At 32.3% G+C, this 15,654-nt stretch overlaps 2 protein-coding genes across 4 annotated transcripts; one reads left to right on the top strand and one right to left on the bottom strand.

Moving 5' to 3' along the window:
- Positions 1 to 4,907: 4,907 nt before the first annotated feature.
- Positions 4,908 to 8,160, top strand: LOC137821264 (serine/threonine protein phosphatase 2A 57 kDa regulatory subunit B' kappa isoform). The gene is made up of 2 exons (XM_068625773.2): positions 4,908 to 6,714; positions 7,539 to 8,160. The coding sequence occupies exons 1-2, from the start codon at positions 5,560 to 5,562 to the stop codon at positions 7,875 to 7,877; spliced, it is 1,494 nt and encodes a 497-aa protein (XP_068481874.1). The 5' UTR covers positions 4,908 to 5,559; the 3' UTR covers positions 7,878 to 8,160.
- Positions 8,161 to 9,427: 1,267 nt separating this feature from the next.
- Positions 9,428 to 15,354, bottom strand: LOC137822504 (cyclin-A2-2). Of its 3 annotated transcripts, XM_090295835.1 has the most exons (13): positions 15,168 to 15,302; positions 14,171 to 14,515; positions 13,674 to 13,896; positions 13,230 to 13,363; positions 12,761 to 12,853; positions 12,466 to 12,599; positions 12,011 to 12,086; positions 11,835 to 11,911; positions 10,910 to 10,943; positions 10,644 to 10,793; positions 10,413 to 10,547; positions 9,793 to 9,851; positions 9,448 to 9,629 (listed from the first exon to the last, which is right to left on the bottom strand). In XM_090295835.1, the coding sequence occupies exons 2-13, from the start codon at positions 14,456 to 14,458 to the stop codon at positions 9,569 to 9,571; spliced, it is 1,464 nt and encodes a 487-aa protein (XP_090151961.1). In that variant the 5' UTR covers positions 14,459 to 14,515; positions 15,168 to 15,302; the 3' UTR covers positions 9,448 to 9,568. The 3 variants fall into 3 exon arrangements, with proteins under 3 accessions (XP_068483503.1, XP_090151960.1, XP_090151961.1); XM_068627402.1 differs by having other exon boundaries at positions 9,428 to 9,851; positions 13,626 to 13,896; positions 15,168 to 15,354; XM_090295834.1 differs by having other exon boundaries at positions 9,428 to 9,851.
- Positions 15,355 to 15,654: the final 300 nt, after the last annotated feature.

Below are 15,654 nucleotides of genomic sequence, written 5' to 3'. Positions count from 1 at the left end.
GTTTCCATGTGACATTTTTCATCTCATAAATGAGTTGACACAATGTACATGTAACATAAAGGGAACGACGTGACAATTACATAATTTTTTTTTATTGTTGGGAGGTAATAAGTGTTTTTCTTTCCCAATTTAATTACCAAACTAGGGTTTCAAATGATAATTTTTTTCATCAACAGTGCTTTATTTTTTTAGCTTTTTCACGTACTTGTCGATAACTTGGTTATTAATTCACGATCTTCATATGATAGAGGTTCTCAATTATCAACTTTCATAGGTAAATGTGGGGATGAACAACGTATACTCATGTGCATCTTGAGAAGACATTCGAGGATGCCTTAACTATAAGCTAGTTTTATTTTTTTCTATTTCGGGGTTTAAATGTTATACATCGATGCATTTTCTTTGCTTTTGTGGACAACAAAATAACGACAATGAAGAGTTTGGATGCAATTTCTTTCAATGGTTGTCATATGTAATAGTCAACAAAAGAGATGTAATGATAGTCAAATAAAAGGAGAAAGATAACTAAACTTCACTGCCATGTAAAAGAATTATTGAAAAAATTCATTATCATTAACTATATTTTTTCATTATCATTAGCTTCATTTTTGTTATAGTGAATATTATTTTGCGATAATGTTGAGTTACATATGATGTATAAATGGAAGGAAAATGTTAATCTTTAGTTATTCATTCTCTCGTAGGGTTTATTATCTTGTGAGTTAGGTCACAAGTGATGATTCTCTACGCTTGCTTATTTCACAGGAATGAATGACAAAACATTGTTCATAATTTATAACATTGTTGATCCTTATCTTGTAAGTTAGATCACAAGTGACAAATTATCATCTTGCTAATTTAATAAAGTTTGACTAGCGTAAGGTGTTTTAGAATTCCTAGTTTGAACAAAATAATTCAATGTCACTTTTCATTCAAGAATCATTCCAATATTAGATCCAATATCCAACCAAGAGTTTTATTTTCAGCTTGAGGAGAAAGATCCTCCAAATCAAGCAAGCCTTCCTTGGGTCCAGTTTAGCCCTTCAAGAACATCAAAGTGTTAAAAAGGTAAGAAACCGAAGAGAGAGAACTCTCTACTTTTTTAAGTTTGATTAACCACTTACGTGTCATATAAGAGACAAGTGTTAAATTGAATGCTTACCATTAAGCCAAAATGTATGGTTGATAATCAAGACACAACATTTTTTACTTAAAAGTGTAGCATATCAAATGTCACAATTTGATTGACTTAACCCACCTAATCTACATCACATGATAATTGGTGTGACCTACAATAATCTCCTCTTCAATAATTGTTCCATTGGGAATCAAACTCATAACATTGAATTTGATATTAATTGTTGGATCAAGTATTTATTACTATGCTAAAAAATATAGCTAATAGCCAAAGTACAACTCTTTCTTCTTAAGAGCATAGCAATCCAAACACTACAATTCGATTGTGGTTTGACTCACTTAACTTATGTTACAAGGCAATTGATGTCACATACAATAATAAGCTAATAAGTGAGACTTTAAGATAAACAAATAAAGAAAACATTCAAAATTTTGATATGTGATACACTAAAGATAAAAATTAACATATATTTTTATTCAATCAAAGTTATCAAAATGAATGCATGAGTTGTTTGTATATAGAGAATGTGGTGGGAAGATATTAGATAAACACTTTTCTTCCCCAATCTTATATGTAAACAACACATAAAATAAACTAATATTATGAATAAATAACTTATTCTCGCTAGGTTGAAAACAAAAAAGAAAAGAAAATACATATTTAATTTGTTTAGGATCACATCACATAAAATTTTACCACAATACTTACCAATGGAAAAATGTACTTAACACTTGTTTCTTCACAAGTAATTCACCTTCTTCACGTAACCATTGAATATTGTAAGGTCTTGGATGGGAGATTGTTTGTAATTGGTTATTTGGATAATCTTTTTGCTTACAACATTGGTACAACTCCATCCATCAATAGTGAGTATACAAGTTATATCCATGATAAGACACCTTGATTAAAATGCTTTCTTTTTAGATTTCTGTAAAATATTTTTTAACATGTCCAAACATGCATCTAATCATCAATAAATCTCCCTTTAATGGACATAATTCACACTCACTATTATTAAAAGAAGTGTCACTTGAGAAAGAAAAAAAGAAGAATAATTATTAGATCATAGATCAACATTGTCTTGTATCATTTTGTAGTCTTTTTGGATGGATAACTAGAAACAAAAAGTCCAATCATTTAAAACATTTTATGCTACTAGTATTTTTTGGAATATTGAAAGATGATAAAGACGGTGAAGGTATGTGGGACAAGGGGGAGGAGGTTTAGAAAAAGAATTTTGATGAAGATCTTTAAAGAATAAACTTACTATGCTCCTTAGAAGGGATTACCACATTTCTTGATTTATCTTTCCTTGTAGTGTAGTTAGAAGATAGTTTCTTATAGGAACTTCTATTTGTGAATTGTAACTCTACCTTGTTAGTCTTGTGGACAAATTCATGAAAAGATATATATTCTTAAAGTGATATCATACTATAAATGCCATTATTAACTATCTAAGAATCTTGTCATGGTGGACTTTATGTCTTCTTTTATCTCACATTTGATTGAGGAACAAGTTAGTATTTTTATAATATTTTTTTTTTACTCTTACCTTATTCTAACATTTGAAATTGAAGAACAAATTCTTCTTGAAGTAGGATAAATCAAACATTTCTCTCAAATTTAAGATAAACCAAGTGACTATTTTTAACATTTTACCTTCAATTACATCATTCAAGATTTGATTCTACCATATTAAAGTGTATCATTAAAATTCCAAAGTAACCATTTTAACCATGAAATGTTCACTAAGTTCATATATATGCACTCAATATACAAATCCTTGTTAAACTTTAGAATTTTTACATTATTTAGGAAGTTTGTCTTTTTTGCAAAAGTGTTTTTTTTTCTCCGATAATATCTTCTTCTACACATTCCTCATAATTTCTTTCACTTCCACATAAAGATGGAGTTCAGGAAGGTATTTTTTTTCTCAATCCTCTTTTTTTTTTCTTGATCTAATATTTTTCTTGTTTTTTTCTTCATATTTCAGTTTTTTTTTTGTGTCTTTCCTTCTTTCTTCTTCTTCTTCTTTTTGTCTTTTTATCTTATATTTTCTCTTTCTCCTTTTTCTTTTTAAAGTTCATTTTCTTTTAATTTTTCTTATTCTCTTATCTCTTTCTCCTCTTAAGGCTATCTTTAAATTTTGTTTGTCCTAGAAATTCAATTTGTATATCATTCATTCTAGTGTACATTTCAGTTTCTCTTAATAAATAGATGATGGAGAATTTTCTACAAAAAAAAAACTATACTTTTAGATTTAATTAATTAAATATATAAGTATCACTTTAAAAAATTGAAAAAAATATTTAAGTAATTTGTTAAATAATTGTTCGAATCAAGTTTTTTACCACTTAGTTCACGTATCTTGTAATAATATAAATATGCTCTTAAGAAGATAATACAATATCAGTTGTAATAAATAAGTGGGTAGTTCTTTCATAAAACAGTAAATATAAATAAATACCATTGAAAATTCATCATATTATATATATTATAAATGGATAAAAAAAATGAACCAGATGTAAACCTAATTACAAGTGTGAAATACTTGTATGTGGTTTTTCCTAATTTGTTTTAACAAGTTACTTGAAACCACGAAGGATAATGATAATGTCTGAAAAGCAGTAATCATAAAATTAGGAGGTAGTTATAAGACTAGATAACTTAGGAATTTACCTAGTAACTAATAATTCACATGATTTAGTGTAAAAAATATAATTAGTTAAATAAATATATATATTATTAAAGATAACATATTTACTAGAGATAATACAGTGTATATAAGTAGATACAGAATTTATAGAATTTATATTATAAATTAATTTTATAAAATTGAGTTAAATTTAAAATTTATTTTTTAATATTTATTAAAATTATAATTTAAAATTTATTATAGTAAGAATTTGTTAAGTTTATAAGATGATTATAATATTTAATTATTTACAATTTATAATATATAGTGACACTGAACACAAATGAACAGTAACATAATTGATATGTATTCACTAATAAAAATGTAATTCTTAATATATACTTAAACAATAAAACTTAAAAGCTAGTCTGAATGAACAACTATTAAAAATAGTCATGATTGGAGTGAAATAATTGTTAACAAAGATAATCAATGCCTATATTACTTTCATATATTTAGACACTCAAATTTACTTTTCTTTCACTCAAATTACTTGTAATCATTACTTTAAATCCTGACATATAGTTAAAATTACTTTTGTTCTAATTACGAAATTAAGGGGATATTTATCTCTTAACTCTATAGAACTTAATCCGAATTAGTTGAAATTTAAAATGAATTCTAATACATCAAGATTTAAGGTGGAAAAATCTTTGTCAGATAAAAAAGAAAGGCTCAAATACATATCTGAGTAGATAAACATGTAAAAGCAACTGAAAAAAGAATTTTAAACCAATATTTGCACACGAATAATCATGATTTGCTATTATTGCAATCATAATATCCAAAAAAAAAAAAAGTGGATAGAAAAAACACAGAACCTATCTGTAATTTTGGTATCTGCAAGAAAACATGTAAAGTCCCTAGTTTTACAGGCTTTTTGGTTTTTCCTTACATAGGCACAGTTACACGTGTTGGTGTCCAAATTCTACCCATGCTTATGATTTTTTTTCACTCCTTCAATTATTCTCAATATATCTCAAACCCTAACAAAATAACCAAAATTGTTGATAGAAATGAAAAAAAGAATATTAGAAAAAGTGGCACTAATGTTTGATTATTTGATTAAATGCCCCTCCCTAAAGAAGAGAAAAGAAGTTAAAACCAGCCATTGCTTCATTGTACTTTTTATTTTGTTTATTTCTGAGTTCCATGGCGGTGGATCACATTATTCAACAACAACAGAAGAAGAAGAAACATCTCAGAGGGTTTCATTGCCCAAAAAATTCACAGCACAAAACTTCGTGATCTTCTTCACATTCCCTCTTACTATTTGTGACCTGGAGACAAATTAGAAACCCCTTCTTTTCTACATTCAACATTCAGAATTTTTTCTTTCTCTTTTTCTTGCATTCCCGAGAAAAAAAATCAGAAACGCTTGAGTTTCTAATGTTAAATCGTTGATTATTCCTCACCCTTTTTGTAAGAAGCATTTGTTCTTAACCTCTCTCATTCACAATCTTTGATTACTCACCATTGCATGCTGCTAAATAGCAATTTTTTCTCGACCCTTTTGAATTTGCCGTTCCAATTTCACACAACCCCTCTCACATTGCCTGTAATTTGCTCCACTTTACATGACCGAGATCTAGGGTTTCATCGTATGTTCCTTCCTTGTTCTTCCCTTCAAGAAGAATCCGTTGATTTTCGTGCCACATTGATTTGCCTTCCTTAATGGGTTTCGTTTAAAGCTTGGAAATTTACCGATTTCACCTTTCGGGTCGCCATGCTGAAGCAATTCCTCAGCAGACTCCCCCGCAAGACACCGAAACCCGACTCGGACGAGTCATGCCGAGCCGACTCGTCGCGCTCGGACGATTCCCCACGCGCTGCCGGCAGACACAGTCGCGCGCACGGTGTTGCCGCCGCTTCGAACGCTGCGAAGCGGACATCCTCGTCCGCAGTTTTTCCGGCGAGCACGGTGTCGGTGATAGAACCTCTGGTGCCGTTCAAAGATGTTCCGAGCGCGGAAAAGATGAACCTTTTCGTGAGCAAGCTAAGCCTGTGTTGCGTGTCGTTCGATTTCAGGGACCCTGTTAAGAACACGGTGGAGAAAGAGGTGAAGAGAAAAACCCTTGTTGAACTCGTTGATTTTGTTTCCTCTTGTGGGTCCTCGAGGTTTGGTGAACCTGCTATTCTCGCTGTGTGTAGAATGTGTGCTATTAATCTCTTTCGCGTTTTTCCGCCGAATTATAGGTCTAATCGTGGTGGTGAGAATGAGGATGATGAGCCAGCGTTTGATCCCGCTTGGCCTCATTTGCAGCTAGTGTATGAGTTGCTGCTCAAGTTTATAACCTCAAACTGTCTTGATGCTAAGGTGGCCAAGAAGTACATTGACCATTCTTTTATTTTAAGGTTGTTGGAGTTGTTTGATTCGGAGGATCCTAGGGAGAGGGACTGCTTGAAGACCATTATGCATAGGGTTTATGGCAAGTTCATGGTTCATAGGCCCTACATAAGGAAATCCATTAACAACTTGTTTTTTAAGTTTGTGTTTGAGACTGAGAGGCACAATGGGATTGCCGAGTTGTTGGAGATTTTTGGAAGCATAATTAGCGGGTTCGCTTTGCCTTTGAAGGAGGAGCACAAGATCTTCTTGTGGAGGGTTTTGATCCCCTTGCACAAGCCCAAATCTATGGGGGTGTACTTCCAGCAGTTGTCTTACTGCGTTACACAGTTCGTCGAGAAAGAGCCTAAGTTGGCGAGCATTGTTATCAGGGGGTTGTTGAAGTATTGGCCGATAACCAATAGTCAGAAAGAAGTGATGTTCCTGGGTGAACTGGAAGAAATTTTGGAAACAATTAACATGGTAGAGTTCCAGAGGGTCATGGTACCGTTGTTTTGGCGGATTGGATGCTGTATTAACAGCATGCACTTTCAGGTACAATTCTTATTCACTTTTTAGGAGTCCTTGTTATTTTCATGCTTTTATATAGAAATGAAATCTATGCCTTTCAACTTTAGTTTGTATGGTGCTATCTATTCTGGCTTAAGCACATTAGCAAATACTTCTTTATAGTCTCTCTGAGTAGAGCCCTTGCTATAATATGGGTTTGTGTTTCACACCCAGCTAATAAGAGACTCAGGCATCAGTGTCATTTTTTATGTGCTGGAAAGAACAATCCATAAACACCAGGGGGATTGGAATGTGTACCCCCCATTTGCTTTGTGAAGACACATAATTCCTGTTTGAATTGAAGGATGTCACAGCCTGGCTTTTAGTATTCACTACCTCAACAGGTTTCAAAGCCTGGTTTATCCATCCTCAATGGAATTGATTCAGGAAACGTGCATCATAGAGTAGACTAATAATAATAAGGCTTAGCTTTAGGTTCAAATTCAAAAACTTACTGCAACCTTTGTTAGGAGATTTTTCTGCCAAGGTTATTATTTAGCTGAATGCATTAATTTTGTGTTAGATGTCACTTTATAGGATGTGAAACTGAAAGTAGTTTTTATTCCTTGTTTCATTAGAGCTCTCTCCATGTTTTCTTTAAGTATGTTTCCAAGTTCCCGGAATCTCTCCTCTTGGGAATGGCTGGTAACTTTCTTGCCTTCTCAATTTAGGGACTGGCAACTGATTTAATTGCTGCAATTCGTCTCCATCTTCATTTGTTTTGTTTCTTCTGAGAATCACTTGTTTACTTTGACGTTTTTGTTAATTGCTGAAACATAACCCTTTTTTTTAAACTTGGATTGTTTCAGGTAGCTGAAAGAGCCCTTTTCTTATGGAACAACGATCATATTGTGAACTTGATTGCTCACAACCGACAAGTGATCCTGCCAATAGTGTTTCCAGCCTTAGAGAAGAATTCTCAGGGCCACTGGAGCCAAGCAGTGCTCAACCTAAGTCATAATGTTAGAAAAATGTTTGCAGAGATGGATGAGAAGCTATTCCTGGCTTGTCATTCTCAGTTTAAGGAAGAAGAAGCAATGCTAAATGCGGCCGCAGAGAAGCGGAAGGAAGCTTGGAAACAACTAGAGCATGCAGCCAGTCTGCAGCCTGTGATTGGAAATACCGCAGTTTTAGTGTCTCCAATTTGATGATAACCTGTAACTTATGTATGCATGTATGTATATCAGAACCTCAATCCCTATCCCTTTCATCCTGATATGGTGGAAAACCGCTAGAAAAGTGGTAAATGGCTGTTATCTTTTAGGTTACTACATTCATTTGATGCTTGTGGCAGCCAGATGTTGTACCTTGTAAAATGCTTTTGATTGCCACTGTATTGCATGGTAGTAACTTAACTGCCTCCTTCTGATAAGTGATGAGAAGGACTATGCAGTGGATCAACCCATTTTCTGTATAAGCCTATTTACAAAATCTGCTGTGCTTTCTCACTTCTTCTCACCCTTTCTTTCTCCTTAATCACCACTGATGAATTATATACATTTCATTCACAACTCTTCCTAATTCTTCTAAAACTTCCTGGATACTCAAAGAACTTTTATAATAATGACATGGCTTTGAAAGGTTAATCTTTCTGATTTAATTTTTTTAGTGGAAAAGCTTAATTTATAATGTTAATTACAAGAAAATCAGTATATCAAAAACATCAAAACGGGTCGATGATTATTGAAAATAAAGTTTGACTGAAGCCATTGGTTACTGAGAATAAGTGGGTTGTAATTTCAGTCAACTTTATTTGCAATGTTAGTATTAAGAAAAAGATTAACCAGTGAACACAACAGTTGGATAGTATTCTGCTTATTCCTTCACCCCAATATTTTATGTGAAAATAAGTTTTTGTCCTTCAGTAAACAAATTAAAAAAAAAAATCTAAATTTCACACATTTCACCTTCTTCCTACCCACTGCAGCCCCAACACCCCATTTGTCCTCGTTCAAGGTTTTTTTGGTAGTTCTAGAAGAAAAGGTTGATTTTTCAGTGTTCTTTTTGCGTGGTCTTATATTTTTCATTTTATAAGTATATAATTCGGAAGTTATTATTGGATCTGGAAAAAAGTTTATAGATTATGTAATTTGAATAACAGTTTTAAAAAAAATACAGATTTTACGAATATAAATTTGCATTATAAATTGATTAATCCAAAAATTACACAAAATATTTTAATTAATTTTGGATTGTTTATCACCAAATCCAAAATATACAGAAAATACATTTTCATAATCAAACCTTCAAACATTTGAACTTTTCTACGTATGGATATTTTTGGAACTATAAAACGTAAGAAGATGATAAAAAAAAACACATCTCCATGACCAAACCTTCAACAATTTCAATTTTTTTTACAGAAAAGTACTTTTAGAATTATAAACCTATGAAAGTGGCGCAAGAACATATATGGAGGTGCAGGAAGAAACACCTAGTATTCACGAAGAGAAAATAATAAATTTTGCAGCCCTACCAGCGAAAAGCTTCTTTTTCTTTGGCGTCAAAAGGAAAAGCTGGACTCACATTACGGTTACTTGGGTCCAGTATTTTTTTTTAAGGACCTACACTAGATTAAGGTTCTCAGTTCCTGAAACGTTTTCTTCCAACAATTGGTCCAAATTTCATTACTTCAAGATTAAACAATAAAGCAAGTGCATGGTTTAAGATACTGAATGAGGAAGAATTCAGATAATAATTACGATGAAGCAAATGTCGTATAATATAAAATAGAAAATAAATTGTATGTAATTTAATTTGCATTACATACACAAATGTTTGTATAGAGCTCTGTTGCAACATGACAACCTTAAAATGAAACCTACTTGGTGTTAGTACATCAACTCACTCTTTGAACTGTATCATCCCGCAACAATTTCGTTTTACAAGGAAATCTGGCACTACCAGAGTTTGAGACCATGTTACAATTACGGAACAGACATCAAGTGGGGGATTGATGACAAAAAAGAATGGTAAAATATATGCAACTGATGATGATTATCCAGCATCACTGTGCCCAGAAACTGTGAAGTCATCCTTTAGGGAACACCCAAAAACATTTACACTTGGGCCTCGAAGAGTGACTGTACCGGTTTTGGAGACAAGTTTGCCACACAATTGAACTGTCACAGGAAACAAAAGTCACTGTCATTGAATTATCTCAACACCCTTTTTCAGCAACGATAAGGACGTGCATATTATTTTGCCGGTTCATACACTTTACTCAAATGGGGAACAATAAACAGGTTAAGTACAGCAGAATATGATCTCCTTAAACACCCCATTTTCCCAATAATTATATAACTACACATGGATTAAATAATACAGATGGAGACTATGAATTCATCCTGCCATTACCAAAGTTATACTTCATACAGTTTTTTTTTTCTTTCAGTTGTTACCTGAGAAATTTTAGACTTCATTTTTTACTCCATACAAAAAAAATCCATATTTTGATCTCTACAATAAACACATGGTTTTTCGTTTTGGTTCCTATGAAAAAATAATTTCAACACTGCTGTAACTTCAATAAATGATATTTATAATATAACCATTAACATATATTCCATACTGGACCCGTTTGACATTGACAAAAGGGTGCCTGGAAAAGTTCATTTTAACTTTTTTTTTTCTTTTATGTGAAGTTTATCTGGACAGAATTATTTAATGTACAGAATTCCAACCTTCTGTAGTTTATACTTATCACGGACAGCATTGAGGGGACAGCCTTTGGAATTAAGTTGCAGATCTTGCAGTGCAAGAACAACAGTTTTAAGCTCTGAAGCTTTGTAGTTTGCATAGTGCTCCAAAGTTGGATTCTGCAAAAATGCACAAGACTCTTAAAATTTGTTTACTTCTACATAAAGGTCAAAGGTGAATAGTTAAGTTACAACTAAGCAATCAAGAGTTCATACCCATGGATGTTCTGAATCGTTCAAGGTCCATCTGGCAAGGAACACAGCAGATGCAGCTACAAGAGAAGGAAGAAACTGGAAGAAGCTATATTCAACCAGAGCAAGCTCAGCTAAATAATTTGCCAAGAATTCCAGTTCAACACAAGGAGCCTGTACAATAGGATGAAAATTACTAAGTTAATTTACATTTTTCCTTACTGCATGATAACATCACCTTCTCAAAGTTTAATAAATTGTGGATAAATAGTGCATAAGAACTGTAGTACCTTGTAAGAAGATTGTGCTGCTTGGATGAATCTCCTGAAAAAAACCAAGAAAAGATAGTCATAATTTCATCCAAGTGAGGTTCTCCAACAAAAAAAAAAAGGATTGATGAAGCATGTGAAGAGAAAAATGTTATTACAGTAAGATATACCAATGAATTATATTTGCATTATTAAGATGAAAAGATAAATGCACAAGACTTTAACTGGTCATGTAACTATAGATTAATATTTAGCTATTTAATTTATTCGTTTTCATTGTTCTAAAATAAAGACTTCACAAGCTTAGATATAACTAATAGTTCTGTTCTTCATGGCTGTTGCTTAAGTTGTTTTTATCTATTTGCAGTTTAAATTATTTACACTAACACTGTATATATCATCCAAATAATTTATCTAAAGTGATTTTTCATTGTACTTGAATCTCACAATTGGATATAAATTACAAGTCACAATTAAAAACTAATTCATCGATTCACTATATAGATCTCGATTTCATATTACACACATAATTTGAAGAAATGATAAAAAAATACTCAAAATTAATCACATTCATAATTTTAAAATAAAAAGTAACAGGTGTCTTAACAAAACATACAAATAAGTACAGACAAAAGGAAAATGCAAGTTTTCTAGGAACCATCAATTATCTATCAATTTTGAAAATTCAAGTCTTTCTCTATATCATTTCACTACTGTAATTTTCGTTTTTAAAAATTGAAATCCCAAAAATAACTCTCAAGAAAACCTTAATGACTCTGTAACTCTCTGTTTGGAGTTTTTTTCTTTGTAATCAACACATAGAAAACCTTAATCATCCTATTAAATTCAGTCATCTATTTGATTTGATGACTGCTACACTAATGCCACTATAGTGGGCTAGTTAAAACCATGTGTATTCCTATGTAGAAATGAAAATACTAAATACCTCAGAAATGTTTTGATTGTGGGAACAGATAGCTGAAAATGCATCACGTTCAGTATTTCTCTCTCCATTTTCAGTACCTGTCGGATAAAGCTAATTAGGTGTTTTATACATCAATCATCATAAATACTAACCTTAAAGAAAAAAGATGAAAGATTCAAGCCCTGCTAATACAGTACCTCTTCTTTTGTGTATGTGTTATCTGTGATGAAGCAAAATTCTTCCACTCGAGGTGGGCACATCTCTTCGTACTTTCTTCAAGTCATAAAAGAAAAGAAAAACATCTAAGATCAATTGGGATTTAGATAAAAAAATAATAATAGAAATGATATCTTAAATTATTATACTTATCAGCATCTCCAAATACACTCAATCAAAATCAAAAATTGCATGAATAATATTAGAGCTCCATTATATATTTACGAATGTCCAAACAAAACATCATTACCATCATGTTAGCAAAACTATAGAGAGAATAATGAGAAGAAATTACACTATGAAAAACCAGTAAATACTGAGATTATACATTTAAGGGCATTTCATTTTTATCATTTTAAGGAGAAGCATCAAGATGTACGCATGACTTTGAGCCAGGAAACTTCTATCTTAACCACAACCAAAGTTTAGTACTTACGATGCAATCAGCATGCTAGTAACACCCAGCAACTGTAGCCTTTGCTTCTGAATGAATTTAGTTGAGAGATACCGATCAATGAGGTTCACTGTCAGGTAAAGAGCGTCTGGAACCAATCTGTATTCCTCAGAAACCTGAAGAGGGGTATAGGAAAATTAGAGTCTGTGTATTTCAGGAGCATGATAATGAATTTTAGATATAATTCAATCACATTTGGACTGAAAGGCAGTAGATAAAATTCATCATATGTACTCAAGTATACAAATCTACATAATGCTGCAACCACGGGACTAACCTCCACAAGCCAATCCACCAGAATGCCACGCATACTTGGATTAATATCTGTCTGCAACTTCTCCATGTAGTTAGTCAATGTTTTGCTTTTAAGCTGGAGAGATTTCACCAAAACTCACTGTCAATTTTTTTTCCAGTGAAAGTTTTATTCTCTTAGCATTAAAAGAGTGTTACTTTGAAAGTTCTCTCAACAAGCAATATTAATGTTATAACAATACTATTATGTACTAAGTAAATTATTTTCTCTGATATCCAAGAATACTTGTTAACAGTGGATGTTGTATTCTGGAAAAACTGTATTATAATGCAGACAGACTGTGACAATAGCAGAAAGCGGCAGTTTAGGTTTATATAACTATTCATAATATTGTTTAACAGAAAAGCTACTGAAATTGTCAACAGTTACATTAACTAATAGTATAGTAGCATCACATCAGGGAAAAAGGAAATTACATCACTACATCACAAACCTCTGTGACTCGAATGTTATTGTACATGTCAGAGGCATAACAACTCCAAATTTGAGGATCCTTTAACTCTGAATCAATGTCCACTATAGCAAGGGAGTTTGAGGTTATTGGCTTCTCAGAAATCACATCTATATCTGTATAATCCAACAAGAGAACAAAACAGTAAGTACAGGATCCTGACTTAGATAACTAATTTTATTCAAGATCAAACGAGCAATCACGTAACATAACACTGTAACTCTTTGAACTAGAAAAATCTTTATATAAAACTACTAGTATTTGCGTTCTTCAACTAAATCAATGTCTACTCTGTATAGAGTAAATAAAGTGCTTTGTATGTTATATTGCAAAAAGTTCATTTGTACAGTTAGTGATTTAGTATGTCATATTACGCACCTAAATTCTGTTGCTTAAAGTTAGTAGCACTTGAGATCATGGAAAAACCATTTTTTGAAGAGCTCAGAAGTTCATCAGATTTCACAGAATCTTGCATTGACGGCTTGGTGCATGGTATAACACGTTCACTTATGGTGTCAATGGATTCTACCATCCTTATTGTTGATAAATCTTCAGCTAACTTTGCTCCAACATTCTCTTGTGTTGATGAGACTTCAGAGGAAACACCTGAAGCTACTTTTGTGCTTTTCTTTGTATAAACTCCTTTGGCCTACACAATAGATGGTCAACCAGCATCACCAACATAACCTAAAAGATTTTCATACTTTTTGTGTAGATGAGTTTACAACTTTGTAGAATTATAGATATTATTTTGTGATGAGAAAATAAAGGATACAGGATCAAATGTTTTTATACTTTCTAAGGAGAATAATTCAACAGAAAAAAAATGTTTACTTCCCATATCACTACAGTTGTAAAATATTCAAGATTTTAGATCTATCTTTGATGACAAAGTGCGTGGTAAGTGCGTGGTGCATGCTTACCGTAAATTTTGATGCCTCAGGACACTTATCAAGTGATTTTGTGCAAACATTTGTTACATCTGTAAGAACTGCCCTTCTCTTATTTTGAATAAGAGCGGGAACAACCACAGAAGTTTGGTCTTCAGAAGTGGCTGCTCTTTTGGAATTTGCTCGAGGCATGTTTTTCTGTTCATTTTTAGAGGAAGGTCTTGAACGGGGAGGAATTCCTCTCAAGGCTCTAGTCTTTGCTCTGGTGACTCGGATTGAACGTTCTTCATCTTTGGCACACGTCTTATTTACTTTATCCATTGCTTGTGCCTCGAAGAAGAGCAACCCAATTGTCACAAATGAAAATCTAGCTCATACCTGTTTTTCAAACACCAATTTAACATCCATTCATAGATAATACCAACATATAAGAAAAAACTGCATAAGAATAGTCTAATGTCATAACATGATGCACAATAAAAGGCTTAATCTTTGACAAACACTATTGATTTGGTTTGAAACCACAAAACATTGTTCCACTGCGACTACACTCCCCTGCTAAGTTATTACTCATAACCGATAAAAAAAATTACAAGGAATGACCAGATCTTTTTCTTAGTATTTATTCTTTCTGCTGCCAATTTTTTCTCCAGTGTTGAATAAAAAATCCTGCTACTGCCAATAAGGTTTGGTTGCTGAGAAGAGGTGTATTGACACATTCACTCAACTCTGACACAAATACAAAACCAACCAAGCAACCACTGAAAACATTTCTCAAACAAAACGCAATCAAAAAAATCCCACATCATTTTCATTCCCTTTAGTGTTTCACTCAACTCAAATCCAAAAAAATTATCAGAAAAACACCCATATGCTTAAAATCTCCCCAAATGAAAAAAGAATTGAAATTTACGTAAATTTAACAAAGTAATGCAGTTGGGAGCAAGATCCATGTAGCAAGATAAAACACTATACTGATAAACAGAATAGGGATTTAAGAAAGAGAAAAGTAATTAGAAATAAATGGTACCTTTGAATGGGAAGTGAGTGTAGAAGAAAAGAGCAGAGTGGTGGAAGGAGAATGAGAGTGGTTGATATATTATATGCAGAGGAGCGTGAGTGAGAGCGGGCGGGATAGGGACACAGTTCAAAACTTGAAAAGTTGCGATCTTTCACCTTTTCTCATCACGTCAAATAAATCAAGTAATTGAAATTCTGAAAAAGACAAGTTTTGTTAGTGTAACACTAATAATTTTCCACAACATTTATTATACAGAGATAAAACTAATAATATTATTAATTGTTAATTACGATGCTCTTATATATTTTGTTTTTTAATTTAATTTAAATGCATGTATAATGGAAAAAAATTATACCCGTGTAAACTAGTTTTATATTATCATTCAATTTTTCATTATTACATATTAATTTTTGTAATCGTTACTTCAAAGTCGTGTCAAAATTGTTTCCATTAAGTTGGAATGAAAATTGGAAATATAGTTTTTATTATGATGAAA

This window comes from Phaseolus vulgaris, chromosome 9 (genome assembly GCF_051622355.1).
Source record: "Phaseolus vulgaris cultivar YP4 chromosome 9, ASM5162235v1, whole genome shotgun sequence".
NCBI lineage: Eukaryota > Viridiplantae > Streptophyta > Magnoliopsida > Fabales > Fabaceae > Phaseolus > Phaseolus vulgaris.
The sequence above is the reverse complement of the archived record's forward strand: the minus strand, read 5'-3'. Positions and strand labels throughout refer to the sequence as shown.

Bases quoted from the DNA above. Each gene is read 5' to 3' on its own strand.
- LOC137821264 (XM_068625773.2), top strand. From the start codon at position 5,560: ATGCTGAAGCAATTCCTCAGCAGACTCCCCCGCAAGACACCGAAACCC. The intron at 6,715-7,538 runs GTACAATTCTTA...GGATTGTTTCAG, and splicing joins TTAACAGCATGCACTTTCAG to GTAGCTGAAAGAGCCCTTTT.
- LOC137822504 (XM_090295835.1), bottom strand. From the start codon at position 14,458: ATGGATAAAGTAAATAAGACGTGTGCCAAAGATGAAGAACGTTCAATC. The intron at 13,364-13,673 runs GTTTTTCCATGA...TGGATTATACAG, and splicing joins TCTGAGCTCTTCAAAAAATG to ATATAGATGTGATTTCTGAG. The intron at 11,912-12,010 runs GTACTGTATTAG...TTTATCCGACAG, and splicing joins ACACATACACAAAAGAAGAG to GTACTGAAAATGGAGAGAGA.